Source organism: Theropithecus gelada, chromosome 16, assembly GCF_003255815.1.
Source record: "Theropithecus gelada isolate Dixy chromosome 16, Tgel_1.0, whole genome shotgun sequence".
Lineage (NCBI taxonomy): Eukaryota > Metazoa > Chordata > Mammalia > Primates > Cercopithecidae > Theropithecus > Theropithecus gelada.
In genome coordinates this window covers 30533106-30558364 of record NC_037684.1, presented here as the reverse complement: position 1 = coordinate 30558364, position 25259 = coordinate 30533106, and the positions used below count along the sequence as shown (strand labels likewise).

The following is a 25259-nucleotide window of genomic DNA, read 5'->3' as shown; positions in this document are numbered from 1 at the left end:
TTTTGAGACGGAGTCTCGCTCTGTCGCCCAGGCTGGAGTGCAGTGGCGAGATCTCAGCTCACTGCAAGCTCCGCCTCCCGGGTTCACGCCATTCTCCTGCCTCAGCCTCCCGAGTAGCTGGGACTACAGGCGCCCGCCACCTCGCCCGGCTAGTTTTTTGTATTTTTTGGTAGAGACAGGGTTTCACTGTGTTAGCCAGGATGGTCTCGATCTTCTGACCTCGTGATCCGCCCGTCTCGGCCTCCCAAAGTGCTGGGATTACAGGCTTGAGCCACCACGCCCGGCCCGGCATCCCACTTTTAAGCAGAGCAGCCGCGACCCATCCTGGAGCACCTGCTTTTTGCTGTGGCAGCACCTGGTGTGTGCATTACTTCCTACTTGCTCACAGTAACCTTGGTAGTGAATGTTCTGCTCAGGTCCCCTCCCTGCTGTGACAGAGCTGGAATTCCAACCCAGGTCGCCCGATTCGGAAGCCTGCTGTCCTGTCACTCATCACTTCAGTTCAGGGGGACATGGGAAGACACGGGGAGGCCACAGGTGAGCCTGAGGAGGAAGCAATCCTCTGGCAACAAAACCAGGCTCAGGCCCAGGCGACCTTGCTCTGCAGCAGTGCCCGGCTCCCGCCCTGCCCAGGGAGGAGATGACTGGCTACCCACGTGGGCTGGAATCAAGGTGAGGTGGTCACTGTTCCCTCAAACCCAGGGCTCAAGGGACAGGAGTGAAAAGAAAAGGAAGGAGACCAAGGGGCAAGAAAAAGTGAATCCTCAGAGGTTTCTCGTGCATCGAGGAGGGCTGAGGAAGTGTGCTTGGGGGAGGGGGGTCGGCTGATAAGCTGAGAATACGGGGGCCAGCCAGATGAGCTGGGTGGGGAGGAGGGAGGCCAGACAGAAGAGAGCCAGGCCAGAGGAAGCTACGTCTACTGACACAGCAGGGTTTCTGAAGAAGAGTGCACCCCAGCCACGTCTTGCCCTTCCATGCCTCACCCTCCGCCCGTCATTCAGAAAAACCCACAGCTGAATCTTTGAGGAGGCTCGCGGTCACCCAGCCATGAGAAAATCAAAGATAAAGGGGAGTGGGGAAGGAGTTTCTCAGGTTCAGATGCTGGATTTTCTTCAGGTTTGGAGAACGAAGAGAACATTCATAGTCTTCTTCTGGCCTTGGGCTCATGAACACAGAGCATCCCATCCAGGGGCCTCCAAGGCACACCAGTGAGTCAGACCCCTATGCTCGTAAAACAGGAGGAGTGTGTGAGTGCTTCTCTGGGGAGAGGGGCCAGAACTTCCAGAGCCACTGGGGTTTGGAGACCCCAAAAAAGAGAATCACAACATAAAGGAGGAAATAGAGACCCAAAGAAGTGGAGTCTGAGGTGGAACAGCCACAGAAAATACAGACTGCCCCAGTTTTTAGTATAAGCATGTCCCATGCACATTTGGGAAATACTCATACTGAAAAAATTATTTGTTGTTTATGTGAAATACACACTGTATTTTTTTTTTTTTTTTATTTTTTGAGACAGAGTCTTGCTTTGTTGCCCAGGCTGGAATGCAGTGGCAGAATCTTGGCTCACTGCAACCTCCACCTCCTGGGTTTAAGCAATTCTCCTGCCTCAGCCTCCCAAGTAGTTGGGATTACAGGCATGTGCTACCACACCTGGTTAATTTTTGCATTTTTAGTAGAGACGGGGTTTCACCACGTTGGCCAGGCTGGTCTCGAATTCCTGACCTCCTCCTGACCTCGAATCACCTCCTGAGGCAAGTGATTCACCTGCCTTAGCCTCCTAAAGTGCTGGGATTACAGGCGTGACCCACCACACCCGGCCACACTGTGTTTTTATGTGCTAAATCTGGCAACCCTGGTTTGAGGTGGTCACAGCCCAGACTACACCCCCGCTCTCCCAGTCCCAGAGGCTGAACTCATGCTTTCTCCACACAGAGCCATTAGGAGTCCATTAAAGAAAACAAACAGAACCACCCCAAACCTGCCCTTCTGAAGAAGCTTCGTGAGTGTACCAACCTTCACCCTATAGAGCCAGGAATCCCCCCAGCCCACAATGGAGCTGCCAAGGGTCCAACTCAAAGACCCCTGGCACAATGACAGAACAACGAGGGCAAAGCTGGGGTGCAGTGTGCTCTAGCCTTTCCTGCACTTAGCATCCAATCCAGAGCTGCTTCCACTGTTCTGAAGACAGAAGAGTTACACACCAGAGAGAAAACCAGAAACCCTATGACCCCAGCAGCCCCTCTAAGCCAAAATCAGGAGCACTGGGGACAGCTAAAGGCAGGGAGCGGGACCTGACACCACTCACCAGGGACCTCTCCCTAGAGTCTAGGGAAGGCTGAGTTGTGCTTTTCTGTCTGAAACTCAGTGGCAAAGCTGGTGCTGGGGTGTCCTGAGGTAAAGCTAGTGCAGGGCCAGCTCATGTTTCCTGCACAGAGCTGCAGGGCTGTGTTGGGAGAAAAGCTGCCCTCTCACCGCAGCTAAGGACACATCCACCCCCACGCCCGCCCTGCCCCACTGCCCCTCACCAGTGTAAGCGCAGTGCATGCAGAAAGGCTGAGAGGCCCTCCATGATCAGGAGGATGGCCACGGTCAGGGTGGCAAAGGCAGCGAAGATGAAGAACAGCGCCAAACCTCCTGCCAGGCTCTTCACGCTCAGGCCGATGTGGATCACCATGGTCCAAAGCACCTCAGACAGCTCTGGGGAATGGGAGACACAAAATCCAGTGCAGTTTGGCAAGAGGCAGCTGTAGGCACGAATTTTGCTCTGCCATTCCCCCACTAGGGTTCCCTGGACCCTGGCTTCCCACTGCCTTAGTGGGACCGCCATGCAGAGCTAACCTGGCAAAAGTGCCGAGCCTCCTGTCTGTACTCATTCTCCTTGCGTTCAGGAACCTGAATAATTCCAGAACCTTCATGTAATTTCCATTCTACTTAAGCTCCCCAACTGAGAGTACGACCACAGAGGGGGAAACTAGAGTTCCGGAGCCCGGAGAGGGGTACTCACGCGCATGAGCAAGGCTGAGGGCCCAGAGTCGCAAGTAGGAGGCAGTGTTGGAGATGCAGCCCAGGCAGTACTCGATGGTATGGATGGCCTGGTGGACCATGGTGTCCCCAAAGTCAAACTGTCGTGAGAGGAAACCAGAGAGAAAACATAAGGCTAGGAGGGGAATGTGCAGGCATTCTGAGTTGTGGCTACCTGGCGCTTTGAACCTGGGCCAGGGCAGGGGACTGCACTTCCCATGGTTGGCACCTCAACTTTGGAGCGGCCAGAAGCACCCAGTGTTGAACTCAGGTGGTGATTTCGGCAATGCCTTCCCCAAAAATCCTGCCTGGCTTAGCCCTCACCTGGGACACCTCCATTCCCCTCAATACACTACATTTTCATTAACTACATCTTAGTAAGATTCTTCTTGACACATTTGTTTTTCTCCCTCTGGGGCTCTGTGCTCAAGAGGGGAGCGTGTGCTGAGTTGAGACACTGTTGGGAAAGTGACTGTCTGAGTCTGGGACCCTAAGGACCTGCAGGAGGGCAGGAAGGGATTTTCCCCAGACTGTGCTTCAGGAGATGGGCTCTCAATCTGGACACTGTCCTGAGAAGACTAGGCCTCTACAGCCACTTTACTTATTCTTTTTACAGCCTTTAGGGAGCAAGATAACCTTCTTTTTCTTTTGTGACGTCTAAAGAGATTACATGGTGATTTTTTTTTCCCTACATGATTTCACCACCATGTACAGGGAAATCCTAACGGAGTGTACGAATTTCCACATGGGTTAAGGCCAAACAGCACATCTCCAGTTTGTTTGTTTTCATTTTCCTCAAGCTCCCTTTGTCCCAGTTTTCCTTTCAATACCAAGAATTATTTCCAGAATAAAGGAATGGGCTGGAACAAGCTCTTGGGAGTGCACTTTCAGGATTGCTCCAAGCACAGTCAGGGGTGAACGTGGGCTTTTGAATTTGGTATATTCTGGAAGCCCCAGGTACTTTCCCTGGGCCTCTCACTCTGTCAGGCTGACCAAAGACCAGGAGGCACTCCCTTACGGGGCTTCCCCCACAGAGCCCAGACCACAATCCTCTGAGCTTTCAGACACTCCTGAGGGCTCAGTGGCCTCCCCATCGGCCCCTGCCTTCAGATCAGGGTCTATTTTCGCAGCAGTTCCTTTAAAAACCCACGTGATTCCACTCCCAAAGGACACCAGAAATGCCTTGGGAAATCACTGAGAACATGGGGATGGGAGAAAGTGGCTCAGCTGGTAAAGCCACAACAGCCCAGGCCACAGGGGTGCAGCCAGTGTGGAGGGGGCTGACTCCACCATGCCATCTCTGGGCAAACGTCTGCTTTTCCCTCACCTCTATCGACACCTAGTCTATTTCTGGGCTTTTCTTCCAGAACAGGCTCTTCAAGTGTCCTTACTTACCCTGAAAACTAGGGTAATCCTAGTTCCCTGAGTTTCCGAAATCGTAACACCGTGGTTAAGAGCTCTTTCCTACCACTGCTGGTTGCTGCCACAGGGCCTGCATCGAAAGGAAGAAGTCCATGGCTCCCAGGAGTGCTGATCTCTACTCCTATGGGCCAGGGGGGCAGTGACCACTGGGCTCCCTTACAGCCAACCCTTCCGTGTTTTCATTCCACCTCAAGTTTCTCCCACTGAAAAAAGTGCAGGACGGGAGAGAAGCCTCGCTTCCAGGCCTTACCCTTGCCTTCTCTCCTTCATTCCCAGCTTCCTGCAGGCATTCTGAGGAGAGGCAAGGACTGGGTGAGAAATCCAGCCTAGCACTTATGAGTCTGCCGCTCAGCACACACCCAGTATCAATCAGCCATGACCGACCATGAATCGCTGCAGAGTCAATGTCCACATCCTCTGCCTCAGTTTCCTCTCTGCCCAGCCAGTCGTCACCCTACTGCACCCTGGCTTCCACTTTCACTCCTCCACAAAATGCCTCTACTTAGCAAGGTCACCCTGACCTCCCAGTTGTTACATCTTTTTTTTTTTTTTTTGAGATAGAGTTTCACTGTTCACCCAGGCTGGCGTGCAGTGGCGTCATCTCAGCTCATTGCAACCTCTGCCTCCCGGGTTCAAGCAATTCTCCTGCCTCAGCCTCCTTAGTAGCTGAGATTATAGGCGCACACCACCACACCTGGCTGATTTTTGTACTTTTAGTAGAGATGGGGTTTCACCATGTCGGCCAGGCTGGTCTTGAACTCCCGACCTCAGGTGATCCACCCACCTTGGCCTCCCAAAGTGCTGGGACTACAGGCGTGAGCTACCGCACCCGGCCCAGTTGTTAAAGCTAACAGACGTTCTGTGTCCTTGTCCATGCTCTTGCAGTGTCTGTCACTATGGCCTCTTCCTCCTTCTTGAAATACCTGCCTCCCCTTGGTTTTCCTCCTACCTCTCCGGACAGTTCTTTTTAGTCTCTATCGAGGTTTTTTTTTTTTTTTCCTTTTTTGAAACAGGAGTGCAGTGGCATGATCTCAGCTCACTGCAACCTCTGCCTCCCAGGAGAATCAAGTGATTCTCCTCCCTCAGCCTCCCAAGTAGCTGGGATTACAGGCGTGAGCCACCGCGCCTGGCCTTGGGACCTATAGCTTTCACTTCTTTAATATCTCATATTGGTTCCTTCCTTTCCAACTCGTCCTACAAACACCTTACTTCACTTCAGGCTTTCTGTTCTGTCCTGAATGACATCAAATGATGTGTCCATGCCTCCTGACCTTGCCCCTCCCCAACCCAATATACCCTACAACATGGTCACTGGGGGTATTTCCTCAATGCACCATGGCTATGTCACCACCAGCTTCACCATCGTCTCTTGGATGGCTCCTTGTTGTCCAAATGAGGCAAAAACTACTATGGCTGGTTTCTGCCAACCTCCAGTCTCACCTGTCCCCAGTTCCCCGCCCCTGCCTCTGCTCCAGCCAAGCTGAATACTTGCTAGTCCCCAACATGTGATGGGCCTGCAGGTCTTTTGCCTGTGAAGCTGCATATGCTGATGGTCTGCATCGCTCCTCTACAGGGCCTCCTGCTTGACCAGAGTAAGATAACTTCCTTAGGGAGTCCTTCCAGGGTCTCCTTTTCCACCCTCACCCCAGTGTTCATCAGCTGCCCTCTTTCTGTGCTCCCATAGCATCTGGGGCACACTTCTATCACAGCACCTGTCATCCAGACTGTCTCCCCACTTTGGGAGGTCTTTGAAGGCAAGCACTATGTTCTTCTCTGTTTCTGTAGCACTATACATAGTGCTGGACGCATGGAGAGTGAGTGAATGCATGGATGGGTGGGATGAATGCACCTGGTGAGGAGACAGTGGGGAGAGGTGCCACTGACCCTTGCTGAGTGGTCACGGCCTTTGAAGATTTCCCAGACAACCAAGTGGCCTGGCTCTGGTGTGCAGCTGGACTGAGTCCCCACTAGGGAGAGGTACTAATGCTTCCACTGGGCTGGAGCAAGGGCCTGCATGGGACAAATACATTTTCACAGCCAAGCAAAATGGGGAAGTTCCAGAAGTAGGCTGAACTTTTTTTTTAGGAATCTGTTTTGTTTGAAATCATTAGATAAATGTCATGGGTATCTAAATTTGGCTATAGAGAACCAGACTGTGTATGTGCCTGATAAAAATAAAATGTTTAGACTACTTGGGTAGCCAAGGGTAGCTGAATCCCTGAGTGAGCTGGGTGGCCAGGGATTGGGGGCTGAATTAGAGTCTATCTTGTTGGATGTCCAGCCTCCTGGGATATGGCTACAAATGAGAACACTGGTGCACAATAGCTGGTCAGACCATTCCGACAGTGTGGGTGCATGGCTAGGAAGACATTTAAAAAGCAGTGTTGTTGGAGGCAGTGAGCCTGGGAAAGGGTTGGGCTCCTCACTAACATGGAGCACACCCCACCCATCCCTGCCAGGTAGCTCAGCCAGGGACTGCACAGATGAGCAGTCCAGGAATATAGACACTCTTTGATGCCAGCAAAGGAGCCTCTCTAGGCTTCAGGAAGACCAGGCCCTGCCTGTGTTTACACAGAACAGCAAAGGCTTTCCCATTCCCATCCCACTGCCCTCCTAGAGAGGACCAGAGAGTCAGGAAGGGAAGGGTACAGTTTGTGGGTCTAGGCATTTTAGAGAGAAGTGCTGGGGGAAGATGCAAACAGTGCAGCAAGGCCTTTTAAAAACCCAATTTAAAGAGTGTACGTTGCTAAGTAAATTACTGCTGAGCCAGAGGGCCTTCTACTCGAGATGTGGCCTGAACAGTTAGTCAACTTGCTTTCCAGTCTCTGTTACTCTCTGTTATTCTCTATGTGTGGCTGATATAGTATTAACTCCTTTCACCCAGATGGATTATTTCCTTTGGGATGCATCTGGAAGGCAAAGCCTCCTTTTGAACGCTGTCTCCCTCTCACCTGGGTCACATGGAGGTAGAGCTGACCCCGAGAAGGGTCCACCACTTCTAAGTTGAAGCATCATCAAGCTGAGGAGGGCAGCAGGAAGAGGCTGGCTCAGACAGGGGAGAAGGGTAAGCTTTGCTCACAAGCACTTGGAGGAGCAGGGAGGAAACGGCTACTTCCAGTGGCTGGGAGTAGAACAACCACAACATCACAGGAGAGGAAGGCAGAGGCCAATGGGACTTAACCCCCAAGAGGAGTCACTTCAAGAATGCCAGTGCAGACATTACTTGTAGCTCCTTTCAAAGCCATTCTCTGAGGCATTAGATCAGCAAAGTCAATGAAACAAAGACAGAGGTGACCGAATGAGATGCAGTTAATGGAGATGAGCTTTTTAGAACACAGGTTCACGAACTGGTTAGAAATGGCCAGTGAAATGCAGGATGCACAGGAGTCATGTGTGTGGCCCCAGGGTGTGGCAGGGTCAGCAGAGTGATTACAAGGATGGGAAGAGAGAAGCCCAGATAAACACGAAGGCAACGCCAACTTTCATCTTACCACTTCGTCCTCGGTAGGCTTGAAAACACAAATTTACACTTAGTGGGGAGCCACGCCACACACAAGGTCACAAGTTAGGAGCACAAGGCTACTGAATGCTTCTTGGGGAGGATTGTTCATGTTAAATGGGCTAGCACGTTGGAGGCAGGCCTCCTCAGCATACACACAAAGCGAAATCAGCAGGAATTTAGAGCATTAAGATAGGTACTTTTTAAAGGCATCCCCAGGCCTTGTGATTTCTTTTTTAAAAAAGCATATATAGTGAAAGTGGTCAGACAGACTGAAAAGTCCAACTTGGGTCCTCAACTCCTATTTTATTTGATTTAAAAAGAACATAATGAGCAGATGAGATTTAATAGTTCAGTTCAGAGGCTTTGTGCTACAAGGGGTCAGGCAAGGAGAGTGGGCTTGGAGGTGCTATCTTAAGGAAAAGTCTAGTTTGGCCTAATTCTCTCTCTCCCTGTAAAAAGTAGGCAAATGACACCAAAAAGGCTCAAACAAAATATCTGCAGCAAGAACACATCAGTGGTATAGGACTTCAAAAGTACCAGTGATTATAGCTGGTGAGTAATGCAAATGGAATGATCCTTGGAAGGGTCAATGGATGAAGAAGCTGTGCTTAGTGACCTGTGTTTCAGGTCGTAAGAGTTGGGATGCTGAGGCCTGCTCTGCCTCAGGCGAGAGAGCAGTCAGTAATGGAGACCTGCGTGCAGAGCACTGCAGGCAAAATCTGGAATTCAAGACAGGAACAAAACTGCTGCAGGCTCTGGGGGCAACAGCTGGAGCTTAGGGCAGGGTCCACTGGAAAAAGCTGTGGTGCCCTAAGAGGTCCAGAAGGCAGGCTGAGTATTAATTAGTATTTTTATTTTTCAAGGAGAAGACTGGAGTGAGGCCTCTTAGGGTACACAAGACTAGGGCTGACCCGAGGTGGAAGGGGAGGAAGCCCACACCACGGGATCTTACCTCATCTGCGTCCTCTGAGTGGGTGGAGAGCTGGTCATGCTGAATAATCTCAGCATCCTCCTCTGTCGGTCCGTTGCCCACCCTGATCCCACCAAAGTTGAGAGTTCCCTACACAGATGAACAGAAAGAGTAGAATTTGCCTGGGCTTTAACATGACATTCTGTGAGGTGGGAAGGGCGATGGTTAGTAACACAAACCTCAGAAAAGCATATAGTCTAACAACAAAAACAAAACCCACTGACTGAACAGCTAAGTAAAATCAAACAACTGTTCCACCCCAACCACCACCTTCCCCAGCCCCAGACCAACCTACAGTTATCACCTTACCCTGCTTCAGAGGAAATATGCAGTTCTGTCTACTGTGCCAAGAGGCACCAGCCTCACCTGGGTCAACGCTAATTGAGAATCCTGCTTGAATGAAAACCTTAATAGGAACAGATTCTCATTACAAGTACAGCTCTATCTGTAAAGCCTGCAAGGGCCCAAGCTTTTCTGGCACTAACAATTAGACTTTCTAAGAGGAAGAGGGGCCAAATGACATGGTGATTGTACACTAGTCTGATAAGCTTTTAACAGGAGCCCAAGAATTCCAGCAACCTCCTCCAGAAATGTACCATGTCTCTGCCCAGGAACAAAGAACTTCCAAGGTCAGAGAAGGAAAAAAAAGCTTAATGTATATTCACTTGTGGCTAGAGAGTGCTGAGCTTAAAAAGATGAGGAGGGGGCTCCTTTTCTTCAGCGGAGGGCTCTGGAATGTTAAAATAATTCTTCCACAGGCACGCGGGCAGACGCTGACGGGGCATTTGCTTCTTCTGAATTCACAGGCACAGTCTTTGGTAGGGTCTCCAAAAGTACAATTTTAAAGTCAACTTGATTTGAAAAAACTTGAGTTTTTCCAAACCCAAAGCAAACCCAAAGCAAAAAAGACTCTTTGGGAACAAAAACCAGGCAGAAATGAGTTAAGTCTCACAGATCCCAATTAGTGCTAACCTGCCACAGCATGAAAAGGAATTTAAACAACAGCCCCAGATTCACTTCATACAGTTTCTGTCCAGAGGGCCAAACAAGGCAAGAGCTCAAGGGCGGCTCTCCAGCAACCTGGCCTTCAGGCAGCAGCACAAGCAGTGTGCAGGCGGCCTGTGCAGCTGCCCTGTGCTCCTCATCCTCAGCTCTACCTCCTGGTGTGCATGTCTTGCCACAGCTCTTGTCACAGTTTAATGCCCAGCTCAGACCTAAGTGTTTGCACAAATCCTCCCTCCTACTCTAGCAGTGGTCCTTAACATGCTGGTCAGAGAACTAGCTGCGTTAGAATCACCCCAAAAGCTGCATTTTAAATAGAAATTCTCAAATACTACTCCCAGAAATTGTAAATTTAGTAGTTCTGGGGTGGGGCCGAATAAATCTGTATTTACAAAATATGTTCCCAAGTACAAATTGTATAATCATTGTGAAGGGTTTATCAAAATTTTAAATGCATGAACCCTTTGAGATTCAGCAATCCCACTGCTGGAACATCTAGGCTTGCAAAACTTTGACAAGGTATATGGACAAGGGGCTGGGTGTGGTGGCTCATGCCTGTAATCCTAGCATTTTGAGAGGCTGAGTCAGGCAGATAACCTGAGGTCAAAAGTTCATGACCAGCCTGGCCAACACGGCGAAACATCGTCTCTACTAAAAATACAAAAATTAGTTGGGCGTGCAGGTAGGGGTCTGTAATCCCAGCTACTCTGCAGGCTGAGGCAGGAGAGTCGCGGAAACCCAGGAGGTGGTGGTTGCAGTGAGCTGAGATCGTGCCACTGCACTCCATGTTGGGCAACAGAGCGAGACTGTGTCTCAAACAAACAAAAAAAAAGACACATGGACAAGGATGTTCCCTGCATTGCTGTTTGTGATAGCAAAGAATTGGGAGCAACCAACACATCCATCAAAGAGAGGACTTCGGCATATCCAGTGGAATATCCTATGGAAAGCTAGGCAACCATAAAAAAGAGCGATAGTCAGCCAGGCACGGTGGCTCACACCTGTAATCCCAGCACTTTGGGAGGCCACGGTGGGCAGATCACAAGGTCAGGAGCTCGAGACCAGCCTGGCCAACATGGTGAAACCCCGTCTCTACTAAAAATTCAAAAATTAGGCCAGGTGCGGAGGCTCACGCCTGTAATCCCAGCACTTTGGGAGGCTGAGGCAGGTGGATCACGAGGTCAGGAGTTCAAGACCAGCCTGGCCAACATGGTGAAAGCCGTCTCTACTAAAAATACAAAAATTGGCCAGGTGAGGTGGCAGGTGCCTGTAATCCCAGCTACTCGGGAAGTTGAGGCAGGAGAATTGCTTGAACCGGGGTGGCAGAGGTTGCAGTGAGCCGAGATCGTGCCACTGCACTCTTAGCGCGGGCAACAGGGCAGGACTCTACCTCAAAACAAAACAAAACAAAACAAAAATTAGCCAGGCGTGGTGGTGCATGCCTGTAATCCTAGCTACTCAGGAAGCTGAGGCAAGGAGAACTGCTTGAACCCAGGAGGTGGAGGTTGCAGTGAGGTGAGATTGCGCCATTGCACTCCAGCCTGAGTGACAGAGCGAGACTTCATCTCAGAAAAAAAAAAAAAGTGATTATCACTATGAAACAATCTTCAAGATACACTAACTTTTAAAAAACGTAATAAATCGAGAGGCAGAAGAGTGCCACAGTTTAAAACACAATTCCTCATGTGTCTTTCTCTACATGCATAGAGCACACACACACCTATCAATAGAAGACAGGCAGGTATCTGTCAGAGGCAAGGCCCCCACCTGTTGACAATGCCCCTTGAAGAGGAGGACTACAGTGGGGGCAGGTGGTTTTCTTCTTAGCACTATAGGCATTCTCTAGCCAAGTGCACATATTCCTTTATTTTTTTATGTCAGTAGGGGATTGTCAGGACCATGAAATTATGGGCCACTTTTATTTCTTCTTCCACTTATTTGTTTTAATACCCTAAGAAACAAATTCAGAGTCTACCAGATGACTCTGAAGTGCAGTCAGACTTGTGGGCCACCAGAGCCTGGATACCTCCAGATCATGCACATATTCCACCTGGCAACCCTCAGAAGGTGGACTGAAAATGCAACAAAGGGCACCGGAGGGGACTCCTGCATATCCCAGGCTGGGTTATAGGATACAGGAGGAAGGCTTCAAGGTCCAAGGCTCCCAAAGTAGAAAGCCATTTCTGAAGCTTTCTCCAACTAGCAAATAAACTGAGGGGCAGATAGGTTAAATTTCCCAGCCAGACACTAACAAGGATCTCTTCAGAACACAGGAATGAGAGTTACAGGAAGGGGGATGAAAGACACATGTCAGCAGAAAAAAGGAAAGAAAAATTAAACTGTGATATATCACTCACAGACAACCAAGGGGACAAAGCACAGAACAAAATCAGATCACTGTTCATCTCCTCAGCCCTCTGGGGTCAAAAATCCAGAGGCTTTCTTGTAGAATGATCATCCCGATGCCTTCAGGCTGCTCTCTAGGAACAGATGTTTGGCTAAAGAACCAGTGGGGTAAGAAGACCCTGTGAATGTGCTGGTTTCCAGACAGGGGACTTTTAACTTAGAATTTGTCACAGAAGAGGTTGCCAGACTTAAATGCATTAAGATCTTGTCAGAAGCATATCTTATATATGCTGAGACCAGCAGAAAGAAGAGTATGTGTTAAGGACATCGACAATAGGTAGTATGTGTTCTAAAGGTTTTTAAAATTTCTCACAGGGAAGTCCCTACTTGAAAATATATTTTAAGCAGCAAGATTAAAATTTTTTCTGACCCAAAATGTCAGCCCTTTTAGACTAGTTCCAGAAGGATGACCATAAGAAGTTTTCCAAGTTTAAAATAATCAGAAATACTTAATGAAGGAAATGGTTATCCATCTAAATCTTTCATTTTATTTAAAGAAGTATATACTTCTAGCACATAGAAGTAATGGGTAATCACTACTGGTGAGACTTTTACAATCTTATAGATTCATTCATAACTTAGAATATATTGGGCTAATATATTTGTGCATTGTAAGACTTAGGTTAAAAGATGTTTTTGAGGACAAATATTCAAAGTGCTGTTACTGAATCTTGAATTAGTATCAGAAGAGGAAAGGATCAAGACAGATCACTTTGGTTATGACACCAGATGACAGTAAACACAACACATCGGAGAGTGGAGGTCTCACTGGAACAGTTGAGGACATGTGAGGTCTTCTGAGTCTCTCACAAAACACTAAACATGTATAAACTTTCACTTTTAAAAAAGAAGTTAAGTTACTACTAAAAAAGATCAAATGTCCAAGCATCACTCTAAAGTAGAACTCTAAAGTGCAGGGAAATCAATTCAAGAATCAGAGATATTCTTGCTTCCATGCTGAAAAATCATCCAATACATGGTCACAAAATACAGACATGAAAGTGGGTGAGTCCAAGAGCTGCCATCTTGGATTAAGATGATGGGACTCAGTGAGGGTACAACAGCCACTTTGTTACTATGGACATGCCTGTACTTACATATTTGAATAGAAACTTAGTAGACCAATACTAAAGATGATGCCAGAATCTATCCCTAAGAGGTGGAACTTCTGTTATCATCTCAGTGAGTAACAAGGACATATTTCCCAAGAGCACACATGTCCCATGCTCTCAATTTAAGTAAAAAGAATTCTGCTGCACTGTTTGCCACCTCTTTAAATGAAATGTGATGGTTTGTTGGTTTTCATTCACTCACTGTTGCAGCCGCTGCTGCCTCTAGTCCCTGTTGGCTCGGGTTTGGGCTGACTGGGGCCTCCACAGGTTGCCCTTCCTGATAGTGAATGGAAGAAAAGAGGAAGGGGAGAGAAAACAAAAGAGGGAGGGAGTGAAGGGGGAGACGAATGGAGGGTACATGGAAGGATGAAGATGGTCAGAAAAGGGAGAAGGAGGGTCTTGTAACTCAGCTGCTCTCCAACAGGAGTCATCATCTAACAGCCGTTTAAGAGTCATGCAACAAGATCGTTTGGGTTTTCTCAGGCAGTGTAAAGAAAGTGCTATTGGATACCCAGAAATTACGCATGATACTGAACATCTAGCAAATTTAACTGTGTGTGTGTGTGTGTGTGTGTGTAGAATTCATATACACACAGACATTAAGTAAACATATATACATATGCTGCTTTTTTAAAAAGAAAAAAAATCAACGTGCTTTAAACCAAACCTTTTTCCCAGATGTTTTGGTCAGTGAAAGTATCACAGTCTCATTTGAAAGGAAAATGTCTCAATGTCAGTCCTGTGGTTGCTCAGGCAAACCACATGAGTGAGTTCACCCGTCTGCAGCTCTTGCAGCCTTGCTTGGCTTTGGTTGATGCTACATCTAGACAGGCACAGGCCTACATTTTCCTGAGTGCAGCGTGAGCAAAGCATGACCAGAAAAGGTAAAAATTTGTGACTTTTCTCTACCCCAGCTACTCAAAGCTGAATCCAGATGTCTTGAGCAGCAGAAACGTTTCTCTGACCTGGCAGGCCCAGTGCTCGTGCTGGGACATAACATAAATGTGTTTTGTTTGGTTGGTTTTTTTTGTTTTTGAGACAGAGTCTCACTCTGTCCCCATGCTGGAATACAGTGGCACAATCTCGGCTGACTGCAACCTCCGCCTCCCAGGTTCAAGTGATCCTTCCACCTCAGCCTCCCAAGTAGCTGGGACTACAGGCTCGCACCAGCACGCCTGGCTAATTTTTGTATTTTTAGTAAAGACAGTGTTTCACCATGTTGGCCAGGCTGGTCTCGAGCTCCTGACCTCAAGTGATCTACCCACCTCGGCCTCCCAAAGTGCTAAAAGTGCTGGGATCACAGCCGTGAGGCACCGCACCTGGCCACAAATGTGTTGTAAGAGTATACAGATTTGTGGCTGGGCACAGTGGCTCACACCTGTAATCCCAGCACTTTGGGAGGCTGAGGTGGGCGGATCACGAGGTCAGGAGTTCGAAACCAGCCTGGCTAACATAGTGAAACCCTGTCTCTGCTAAAAATACAAAAATTAGCCAGGTGTGGTGGCGTACACCCATAATCCCAGCTACACAGGAGGCTGAGGCAAGAGAATTGCTTGAACCTGGGAGGTGGAGGTTGCAGTGAGCCGAGATCGTACCAATGCACCCCAGCCTGGGCGACAGAGCGAGACTCCGTATAAAAAAAAAAAAAAAAAAAAAGAGTATACAGATATACAGATTTGTGCATAATTATCTTGAACAAAAGAAAAGTCTAGTAACTTTTAGCAATAAAAATACACCTACCAAATGCTTTCGCCTCAGATACTGACGGCGAAGGACCAGTGGTTTAAACAGCAGCATCCAAGGTACACACAGTAGCGCAACCACTACCAGGAAACACTGAATTCCTTTCTGCAGAGTAAGAAGAAGGACAAGGTACATCATATAAAAGTCTACTGATCACATACGCAGTTTCCAAGTCTGGCACAAATTTGCCCCAACAGTACTTTCTTACTAATCTATGAATAACACTATCCAGTTTCACAAAATAATTAGCACATTTTGTGGCAAAGCTCTAGAATTGTCCCATAGAAGGGCAGTTATAAATTTTTTAGGGTCAGAGAAACATCTGGCTTCCTGATCAAGGATAACCATCTCAGATAGCCCACCTCTGGGTTGACGTACCTGTCCAGAATACAACATTGAATAACCAGACTCTGGGTAGGAAAAGAGGAACATGTTTATGAAATGGATCAGAAGGCTTGGTGCATTCTCAGATGTATGAGCATCATAGGCCGTCCACTTGTAAAAAATAAGGATAACCAAATAGCCAAACAAAGAGGTCATGAAGATTATTTCAGGAATAAATCCAAAGTAGATATTCAGGGGCTTCTTGAAATAGCTAAAAAAGAGAGAAAAAAATGTTAAGGGTAAATGGGCCTAGGGCCACTCTACACTGAATGGCATATTCACTAGATTTTTCTATTTAATACCCCCTGAACTCCGTCTTTATCACTTTAAGCAGCAGCAACCAGAAGCTGGAGGCAACAGAGACAATGCAGGATTAACTATCACGGTCAAACTTCTGAACCTTGGTTTTGTTTTGCTGTTGCTTTTTCTTCTTTTTTGAGACAGGGTCTCACTCTGCCACCCAGCCCAGAGTACAGTGGTATAATCTTGGCTCACTGCAGTCTCAACCTCCCTAGGCTTAGGTGATCCTCTTATCTCAGCCTCCCGAGTAGCTGGGACTACAGGCATGCGCCACCACATCCAGCTAATTTTTACATTTTTTTATAGAGATGGAGTTTTGCCATGTTGCCCAGACTGGTCTCAAACTCCTGACCTCTGGTGATCTGCCCACCTTGGCCTCCCAAAGTGCAGGATGACAGATGTGAGCCATTGTGCCAGGCCTCAAACTTCTGAACCTTGAACGGCTCCAATACCATCCCCATGATTCTCTCCATGAGAAAGAGAACAGAAAAATCTAGTACATTTTGAGACCACAGTTCATAACTTTTTTTTTTTTTTTTTAGAGATGGGGTCTCTTGTCGTGTTACCCAGGCTTGTCTTGAATTCCTGGGCTCAAGTGATCCGCCTGCCTTGGCCTCCCAAAGTCCTGGCATTACAGGTGTAAGCCGCCACACCCAGTTCACAGTTAATAATTTTATGAGTTGCACATCAAGGAAAAAAAGAGAGCTCACTTACTTTGATGAAAATTGCTCAAGTTTTTTTCAAGGATCTTTACTGGAACAGCAAATTGTTAAAAGACTAATATTAAGCCTCATTTAAGACCATGAAAAAAAAATTTCTTTTTTTTTTTGAGATGGAGTCTCGCTTTGTCACCCAGGCTGGAGTGCAGTGGTGTTATCTTGGTTCACTGCAACCTCTGCCTCCCAGGTTCAAGTGATTCTCCTGCCTCAGCCTCCCAAGCAGCTGGGATTACAGGCGCATGCCACCACACCCAGCTGATTTTTGTATTTTTAGTAGAGATGGAGTTTCACCATGTTGGTCAGACTGGTTTCGAACTCCTGACCTCAGGTGATCCACCCGCCTTGGCCTCCCAAAGTACTGGGATTACAGGCATGATCCACCGTGCCTGGCCACACCATTAAATTTTTAGAAAAGCACTTCTATAATGTAGAATGAGGTTCTGAGTTATTAATCCCTCCCCAAAGATGTCATGGTTTCTTTAGGCAAAAGCATTCTCTAAACTATGCACATTCTTATGACAGAAATGGAACAACTCACATATGGTTGAACAGGCTCAGGCTGACTCCAAACAGCATATGGATGATACCAAGGATAACAGACATCTTCATCTTAAAGGAGTTCAAGAAGGTCAGTTTATTGGTAGCAATGTTCCAAATCTGTCATAACCCAAGAAAACAAATAGGTATTATAAAGAATTCTCAAAGGGAAAAATATTCCTTTGTTTAAAAAACAATTTTTATTTATTTATTTATTTATTTATTTTGAGACAGAGTCTCGCTCTGTTGCCCAGGCTGAAGTGCAGTGGCGCAATCTCGGCTCACTACAAGCTCCGCCTCTCAGGTTAAAGTGATTCTGCTGCCTCAGCCTCCCGAGTAGCTGGGACTACAGGCGCCCGCCACCACACCCAGCTATTTTTTTGTTTTGTTTTTTTTGTTTTTTTTTTTTTTGAGTCACTCTGTCACCCAGGCTGGAGTGCAGTGGCGTGATCTCGGCTCACTGCAAGCTCCGCCTCCCGGGTTCACGCCCTTCTCCCGCCTCAGCCTCCGAGTAGCTGGGACTACAGGCGCCCGCCACCGCGCCCGGCTAGTTTTTTGTATTTTTAGTAGAGACAGAGTTTCACCATGTTAGCCAGGATGGTCTCGATCTCCTGACCTCGTGATCCATCCGCCTCGGCCTCCCAAAGTGCTGGGATTACAGGCTTGAGCCACCGCGCCCGGCCTATTTTTTTGTATTTTTAGTAGAGATGGGGTTTCACCGTGTTAACCAGGATGGTCTTGATCTCCTGACCTCGTGATCTGCCCGCCTAGGCCTCCCAAAGCGCTGGGATTACAGGCATGAGCCACTGCGCCCGGTCAACAATTTTTATTTATTAGTCAATATTATTTATTATGGAAAATTCTAAACAGATACTTAAGCAGACAGGACGGTATAACAAACCCCCATGCACCTATCACTCTGCTTCAACAAATTTTTTTTTTTTTTTTTTTTTTTTTTTGAGGCGGAGTCTTCACTCTGTCCCCCAGGCTGGAGTGCAGTGGCACCATCTCGGCTCACTGCAAGCTCCGCCTCCCGGGTTCGCGCCATTCTCCTGCCTCAGCCTCCCGAGTAGCTGGGACTACAGGCGCCCGCCACCGCGCCCGGCTAATTTTTTTTGTATTTTAGTAGAGACGGGGTTTCACCTTGTTAGCCAGGATGGTCTCGATCTCCTGACCTCGTGATCCGCCCGCCTCGGCCTCCCAAAGTGCAGGGATTACAGGCGTGAGCCACCGCGCCCGGCCTAACAAATTTTTTTTTAACCTTGCTTTTGAGGAGAATGCTTCAAAAATTAATATCACCTTATGGACTCGTGAAACAAGATTACTGCCACTCACTCATCTCCATATTACTATAAAGTCAAGTCCAGATATCATGTCATTTTACCCATAAATATTTCAGTGTGGATGTCTAAAAGGAAAAGACTTATCTATTTATTTATTTATTGAGATGGAATTTCGCTCTTTTTGCCCAGGATGGAGTGCAGTGTTCACGATCTTGGCTCACTGCAAACTTCCACCTCCCAATTTCAAGCAATTCTCCTGCCTCAGCCTCCCAGGTAGCTGGGATTACAGGCACAGGCCACCACGCCCAGTTAATTTTGTATTTTTAGTACAGATGGGGTTTCACCATGTTGGCCAGGCTGGTCTCAAACTCCTGATCTCAGGTCTGGCCTGAGGCCTGCCTCGGCCTCCCAAATTGCTTGGATTACAGGCTTGAGTCATTGCGCCTGTCTAGTAAGGCTTTTTTTTTTTTTTTTTTTTGGAGATGAACTCTTGCTCTGTCGCCCAGGCTGGAGGGCAGTGGCAAAATCTCGGCCCACTGAGAGGTGGGGTTTTCACCATGTTAGCCAGGAAGGTCTCGATCTCCTGACCTCATCATCCGCCGGCCTTGGTGTCCCAAATTGCTGGGATTACAGGCGTGAGCCACTGCACCCGGCCAGGACTTATTTTTAAAACATGACCACAACATTGTCATCACACCTAAATGCACTAACGATGATTTCTTTTTTTTTTTTTTCTTTGAGATGGAGTCTTGCTCTGTCACCCAGGCTGGAGTGTAGTGGTGTGATCTTGGCTCACTGCAACCTCTGCCTCCTGGGTTGAAGCAATTCTCTGCCTCAGCTTGCTGAGTAGCTGGGATTACAGGTGCTCGCCAACATGCCCGGCTAATTTTTTTTGTATTTTTAGTAGAGACGGGGTCTCACCATCTTGGCCAGGCAGGTCTTGAACTCCTGACCTCGAGATCCACCTGCCTCAGCCTCCCAAAGTGCTGGGATTACAGGCATGAGCCACCGTGCCCAGTCAACAATGATTCTTTAATATCATAAAATATATAGTCAATATTCAAATTTCTCTGATTGTGTCCAAACCTTTTTTGTTTTTTTTAAATTCATTTATTCAAAGCAAGATCTAGATAAGGTCCATACATTTTTTTTTTTTTTTTTTTTTTTTTTTTTTTTTTGAGACGGAGTCTCACTGTGTCTCCCAGGCTAGAGTGCAGTGGCGCGATCTCGGCTCACTGCAAGCTCCGCCCCCCGGGTTCACGCCATTCTCCCGCCTCAGCCTCCCAAGTAGCTGGGACTAAAGGCGCCCGCTACCGCGCCCGGCTAGTTTTTTTTTTGTATTTTTAGTAGAGACGGGGTTTCACCATGTTAGGCAGGGTAGTCTCGATCTCCTGACCTTGTGATCCACCCGCCTCGGCCTCCCAAAGTGCTGGGATTACAGGCTTGAGCCACCGCGCCCGGCCGCATTTTTTTTTTTTTTTGAGACAGGGTCTCACTCTGTTACCCAGGCCAGAGTGCAGTGGTGCGATCTCAGCTCCCTGCAACCTCTGCCTCCCAGGTTCAAGTTATTCTCCTGCCTCAGCCTCCCGAGTGGCTAGGCCTACAGGCATGCACCAACACACCCGGTCAATTTTTATACTTTACAGAGATGGGGTTTCGCTATGTTGCCTGGGTTGATCTGGAATTCCTGAAGTCATCTGCCCGCCTCAGCCTCCCAAAGTGCTGGGATTACAGGCATAAGCCACCGCGCCCGGCCTATACATTATGATTGTAGATATATCTCTTGAGTCTCTAAATTATAGGTTCTCCTTCCATCTTTCCTTTTTTATTCCTTACAAAATATTTTTTGAAGAAATTGCATCGTTTATCTTATATATTTTCCCACAGTCTATGTTTTGCTGATTGTAGCCCTGTGGTGTTGTCATTCCATCTATTTTTTTTTTTTTTTTTTTTTTTTTTTTTTGAGACGGAGTCTCGCTGTGCTCCCAGGCTGGAGTGCAGTGGCGGGATCTCGGCTCACTGCAAGCTCCGCCTCCCGGGTTCACGCCATTCTCCCGCCTCAGCCTCCCAAGTAGCTGAGACTACAGGCGCCCGCCACCACGCCCGGCTAGTTTTTTGTATTTTTAGTAGAGACGGGGTTTCACCATGTTAGCCAGGATAGTCTCGATCTCCTGACCTCGTGATCCACCCTCCTCGGCCTCCCAAAGTGCTGGGATTACAGGCTTGAGCCACCGCGCCCGGCCATCTATTTTTTTTGACAGAGAGTCTTGCTATATCCCCCAGGCTGGAGTGCAGTGGCACGATCTGGGCTCACTGCAACCTCCTCCTCCCAGGTGCAAGCAATTCTCCTGCCTCAGCCTCCTGTAGCTGGGACTACAGGTGCATGCCACCACGCCCAGCTAATTTCTGTATTTTTAGTAGAGATGGGGTTTCACCATGTTGACCAGGCTGGTCTTGAACTCCTGACCTCAAGTGATCCACCTGACTCTGTGTCCTAAAGTGCTGGGATTACAGGCATGAGCCACCTTGCCCAGCCTGTATTATTTTTCTCTTTTCCTCAGCAGCCAGATGCCCTGTGTTATATTCTTGCCACCACTCCATTTTTACAGCACACAATAAAAAAGATTTGATCCTACTTAATTTGCCTAAGCATTTGAAAAAAAAATTAATTCTGGGATAAGTTTGTGTAAGTTTGTAAAAATAAGAATGCAAGTCTAAAATCCACAGGAAAAATATATTTCTGCTTTGTTAAAATATCTGCTAAAAATAAAAAACCAAACTAAGTAAGCAGAAATAAATTAAGAAATGGGAAGCAGTCTTGAAAATCAATCTTCCCAGAGTTTATATTTTTTTTTTTTTTTTTTGAGACGGAGTTTCGCTCTGTCCCCCAGGCTGGAGTGCAGTGACCGGATCTCAGCTCACTGCAAGCTCCGCCTCCCGGGTTTACGCCATTCTCCCGCCTCAGCCTCCCGAGTAGCTGGGACTACAGGCGCCCGCCACCTCGCCCGGCTAGTTTTTTGTATTTTTTAGTAGAGACGGGGTTTCACCGTGTAAGCCAGGGTGGTCTCGATCTCCTGACCCCGTGATCCGCCCGTCTCGGCCTCCCAAAGTGCTGGGATTACAGGCTTGAGCCACCGCGCCCGGCCCAGAGTTTATATTATTAACCAACTCGGAAATAAGCAGTGCCAGGGAAAAGTATGTGGCTCCTCAAGGCACTTGGGTCTCTTATGGCTTAGAAGTCCTCCAAATACATACATCAAGGTTTCCCAAAAATATGCCAACGAAAACCCACATAACTATTTTTGTTTGTTTGTTTGTTTTGAGATGGAGTCTTGCTCTGTCACACAGGCTGCAGTACAGCTTGCTCACTGCAACCTCCGCCTCCCAGGTTCAGGAGATTCTCCTGCCTCAGTCTCCCGGGTAGCTGGGACTACAGGCACATGCCACCACGTCCGGCTAATATTTGTATTTTTAGTAGAGACAGGGTTTCACCATGTTGGCCAGGCTGGTCTCGAACTCCTGACCTCAGGTGATCCAACCTCCTCGGCCTCCCAAAGTGCTGGGATTACAGGCATGAGCCACCATGCCCAGCGAAAGCCCACATAACTATTTATCTTCACTTTAATTCTCTTGCTTCCAGGTTACCGTTAAAAAATTTGAGGTTAGTATATAGGAAGGAAGTCCTCTTACTGGATCAATGCCAAAAGGGTATGGTCCACCGAACACTCCAGGGAGGGCTGGGTTTAGCTGTAGAACAGGGTTCCCCCGAAGCGTCTCTTCACTACCATGACAGGGAAAAAGTCACATTTATTTTTGAACAAGAGAGGGAAACAACAAGGGTCCAGAAACTGACCCCAAAATAAACTGCTATAGCTATCTTGTCTTTTCAATAAAATGGGAGGGGAAAAAATAAAGAGGAGAGACTAGCAGCTGAGATTGAAGGATCCAAAATGACAAAAAGAAAAATTAAACACACAAACACACAATCAAGTAGGGAACTAGGGAATCTGCTTTTAGTTTCCGAAAAAAATCATTTCTAGTCTTAGTTCCTGCATACTTGCTGAACAAATCACAAAGCACCTCACAGTGTGGAGCATGAATGAGGAGACACTGTCACTACTTCCTAAAGAAGTGTCAGTTTACCACTTGTCTTAAAAATCAGGGCTGAACATGAAATGAATAAGCTTTGAATTTTAGCTTCTTCTGCAACTTACGTCCAATTATAAGTAAACATCGGCCGTACACTCCAGGATGACCCAAAGATATTAAGAGACTTGGAAAAGCAATCATTGTAGATGAGGCCAGTGTACATGGAGAACACACCCATCAATAAAATAATGTATCGACCACTGAACACAGTGCTAAACATCTGGGAACCAGAAGAAAGAAGTAATGAGAATGTACTCACCGCAGCTCACATTGTGATAATGTTATTCAGAATACCTGCCCCTTTCTCTGGTGCTACTTTACCCCATTCTGATTCAGAGAGCTTGAAGTAAAAACCAAAATACAATGCTAATGAGACAGTTACTTTCACAGGATGTGGCCTCTCTTTTTTTATTAGGTTGGTACAAAAGTTATTGCGGTTTTGGCCATTTCTTTTGGCGGCCAAAACCGCAACAACTTTTGCACCAACCTAAATAATTTTTATTTTTTAGAGATAGGGTCTCACTATGTTGCCTAGGCTGGTCTCGAATTCCTAGGCTCAAGTGATTCCCCTGCCTCAGCCTCCAAGTAGCTGGGACTACAGGCACACACTATCACTTCCAGCTAGCACATGTCCTCTTTGGTGTGAAAATGAACATAACTTCTCTACTTCCTTTTGATAAATTCATGGATAAAAGACTTCCACATCATGACTTTCATAATGAATGCTTGGGAAATTACAAAATTTCAGTTCAATCAGACGTAACATAAACAATACCTCATTCTCATTCTTCTGGGAAAGGATCCGGCTCTCCCTCAGTACCATCCACACAGCAAAAAGGGTCATTAAAATGCCATGACCAAAGTCTCCAAACATCACAGCAAATAGAAAAGGGAACGTGATAATAGTATATGGAGCTATAAAGAAACCAAAAAAAGAAAAACACAAAGTACATTAAACCATAGCAATTCCACAAATACCACATTCTTTTCCAACTCTGACCTCAAGTGATCCACCTGCCTCAGCCTCCCCAAGTGCTGGGATTACAGGCGTGAGCCACCGTGCTCAGCCTTCCACACTCTTTTTTTTTTTTTTTTTTTTTGAGATGGAGTCTCGCTCTGTCGCCCAGGCTGGAGTGCAGTGGCCGGATCTCAGCTCACTGCAAGCTCCGCCTCCCGGGTTTACACCATTCTCCTGCCTCAGCCTCCCGAGTAGCTGGGACTACAGGCGCCCGCCACCTCGCCCGGCTAGTTTTTTGTATTTTTTTAGTAGTTTCACCGGGTTAGCCAGGATGGTCTCGATCTCCTGACCTTTTTATCCGCCCGTCTCGGCCTCCCAAAGTGCTGGGATTACAGGCGTGAGCCACCGCGCCCGGCAGCCTTCCACACTCTTAAGATCAATATAAGGTGACTTATTCCCCAGCTGCCAGACAGATAGGACTCTCAGAGAAAATCTTTCATGGCAGAATCAACACACCTTCGCAAAGTAGCTAATGAAATTTGAGCTACTGATAACTTTTTCTAAAGAGAGATGGGGTCTTGCTCTGCCACCCGGGCTGGAGTGCAGTGGTGCCATCACAGCTCACTGCAGCCTGCAACCCCTGGACTCAAGTTATCCTCCCACCTCAGCCGCCCAAACAATTGGAACTACAAGTATATGCCACCATGCCCAGTCAATTTTTTTTTTTTAATTACTGATAGAGGATTTTTTTTTAGATGGAATCTCACTATTTTGCCCAAGCTAGTGCTGAACTCCTGGCCTTGAGCGATCCTTCCACCTCAGCCTCCTGAGTATCCGAGATTACAGGCATGAGGCACTGTGCCTGGCAGCTCTGAGAATATTTTAAACAAAGAAGAACAGAGGAAACGAAGGTGTAACCCTGACAACATTGGTTTGTTCTTTGATTCTCTTGTAACTCGTGGGACCCCGCTCCCAGGGCAGGCCAGCTGTCTTCTCTTTGTGCAGCAACTATGTCCCAGTGGTATAAAGCTACATATCAGATAATGTACAGACAGAGAAAGTCCAGAGCAAAGCAGTTCTTGCATATGGCTCCAACTGAAAATGAATCCGCACACTCTTGATTTAACTCTCCAAATATAGGAGAAATCTGTGTTGTGTCTAAAATGGCCAATACTTGCTACATTTTTTCCGTCTAACCTTGGAACAAGGAAGCCAAAAAAAAAAAAAAAAAAAAAAAAAGCCATTTAAAAATATCAGACATCTTAGGAGAAACATTTTGCTTAAAGCAGTTAAAGCAGTTCCTGCAAATGATTTGCTAGAGAAGTCCCGGTGTTTTAGGGCTGTGAGGGCACATGAAAGAATCCAGTCTCATGAACTTTTCTTTTTTTGGAGACAGAGTCTCACTCTGTCACTCAGGCTGGAGTGCAGTGGCACAATTTTAGCTCACTGTAACTTCTGTCTCTTGGGTTCAAGCAATTCTACTGTCTCAGCCTCCTGAGTAGCTGAGATTACAGGCATTCACCACCAGGCTGGGCTAATTTTTTTGTATTTTTAGTAGAGACAGGGTGTCACCTGTTGGCCAACACCTCAAGTGATCCTCCCACCTTGTCCTCCCAAAGTGCTGGGATTACAGGCATGAACCACCACATCCAGTCAATGAACTCTTTTTTTTTTTTTTTTTCTGAGATGGAGTTTCACTCTTGTTGCCCAGGCTGGAGTGCAGTAACGCAATATTGGTTCACAGCAACCTC

The 25259-nt window shown here is 47.3% G+C and overlaps 1 protein-coding gene across 6 annotated transcripts in view; it reads right to left on the bottom strand.

Annotated features, from left to right (window-relative positions):
• The window catches only part of ATP6V0A1 (ATPase H+ transporting V0 subunit a1), a 73145-nt gene that overhangs the window by 5706 nt on the left and 42180 nt on the right, over positions 1 to 25259 (bottom strand). For 3 of the 6 annotated variants that reach the window (XM_025363678.1, XM_025363681.1, XM_025363683.1), the window contains 10 exons: positions 23326 to 23465; positions 22616 to 22770; positions 22092 to 22182; positions 17120 to 17238; positions 15557 to 15773; positions 15176 to 15283; positions 8898 to 9005; positions 7935 to 7952; positions 3005 to 3122; positions 2526 to 2697 (listed from right to left, as the gene is read on the bottom strand). In XM_025363678.1, coding sequence (XP_025219463.1) covers positions 2526 to 2697; positions 3005 to 3122; positions 7935 to 7952; positions 8898 to 9005; positions 15176 to 15283; positions 15557 to 15773; positions 17120 to 17238; positions 22092 to 22182; positions 22616 to 22770; positions 23326 to 23465 — 1246 coding nt within the window. The remainder of the gene's footprint in view (positions 1 to 2525; positions 2698 to 3004; positions 3123 to 7934; positions 7953 to 8897; positions 9006 to 15175; positions 15284 to 15556; positions 15774 to 17119; positions 17239 to 22091; positions 22183 to 22615; positions 22771 to 23325; positions 23466 to 25259) is intronic. The other 3 variants (XM_025363680.1, XM_025363682.1, XM_025363684.1) reach the window with 1 other exon arrangement.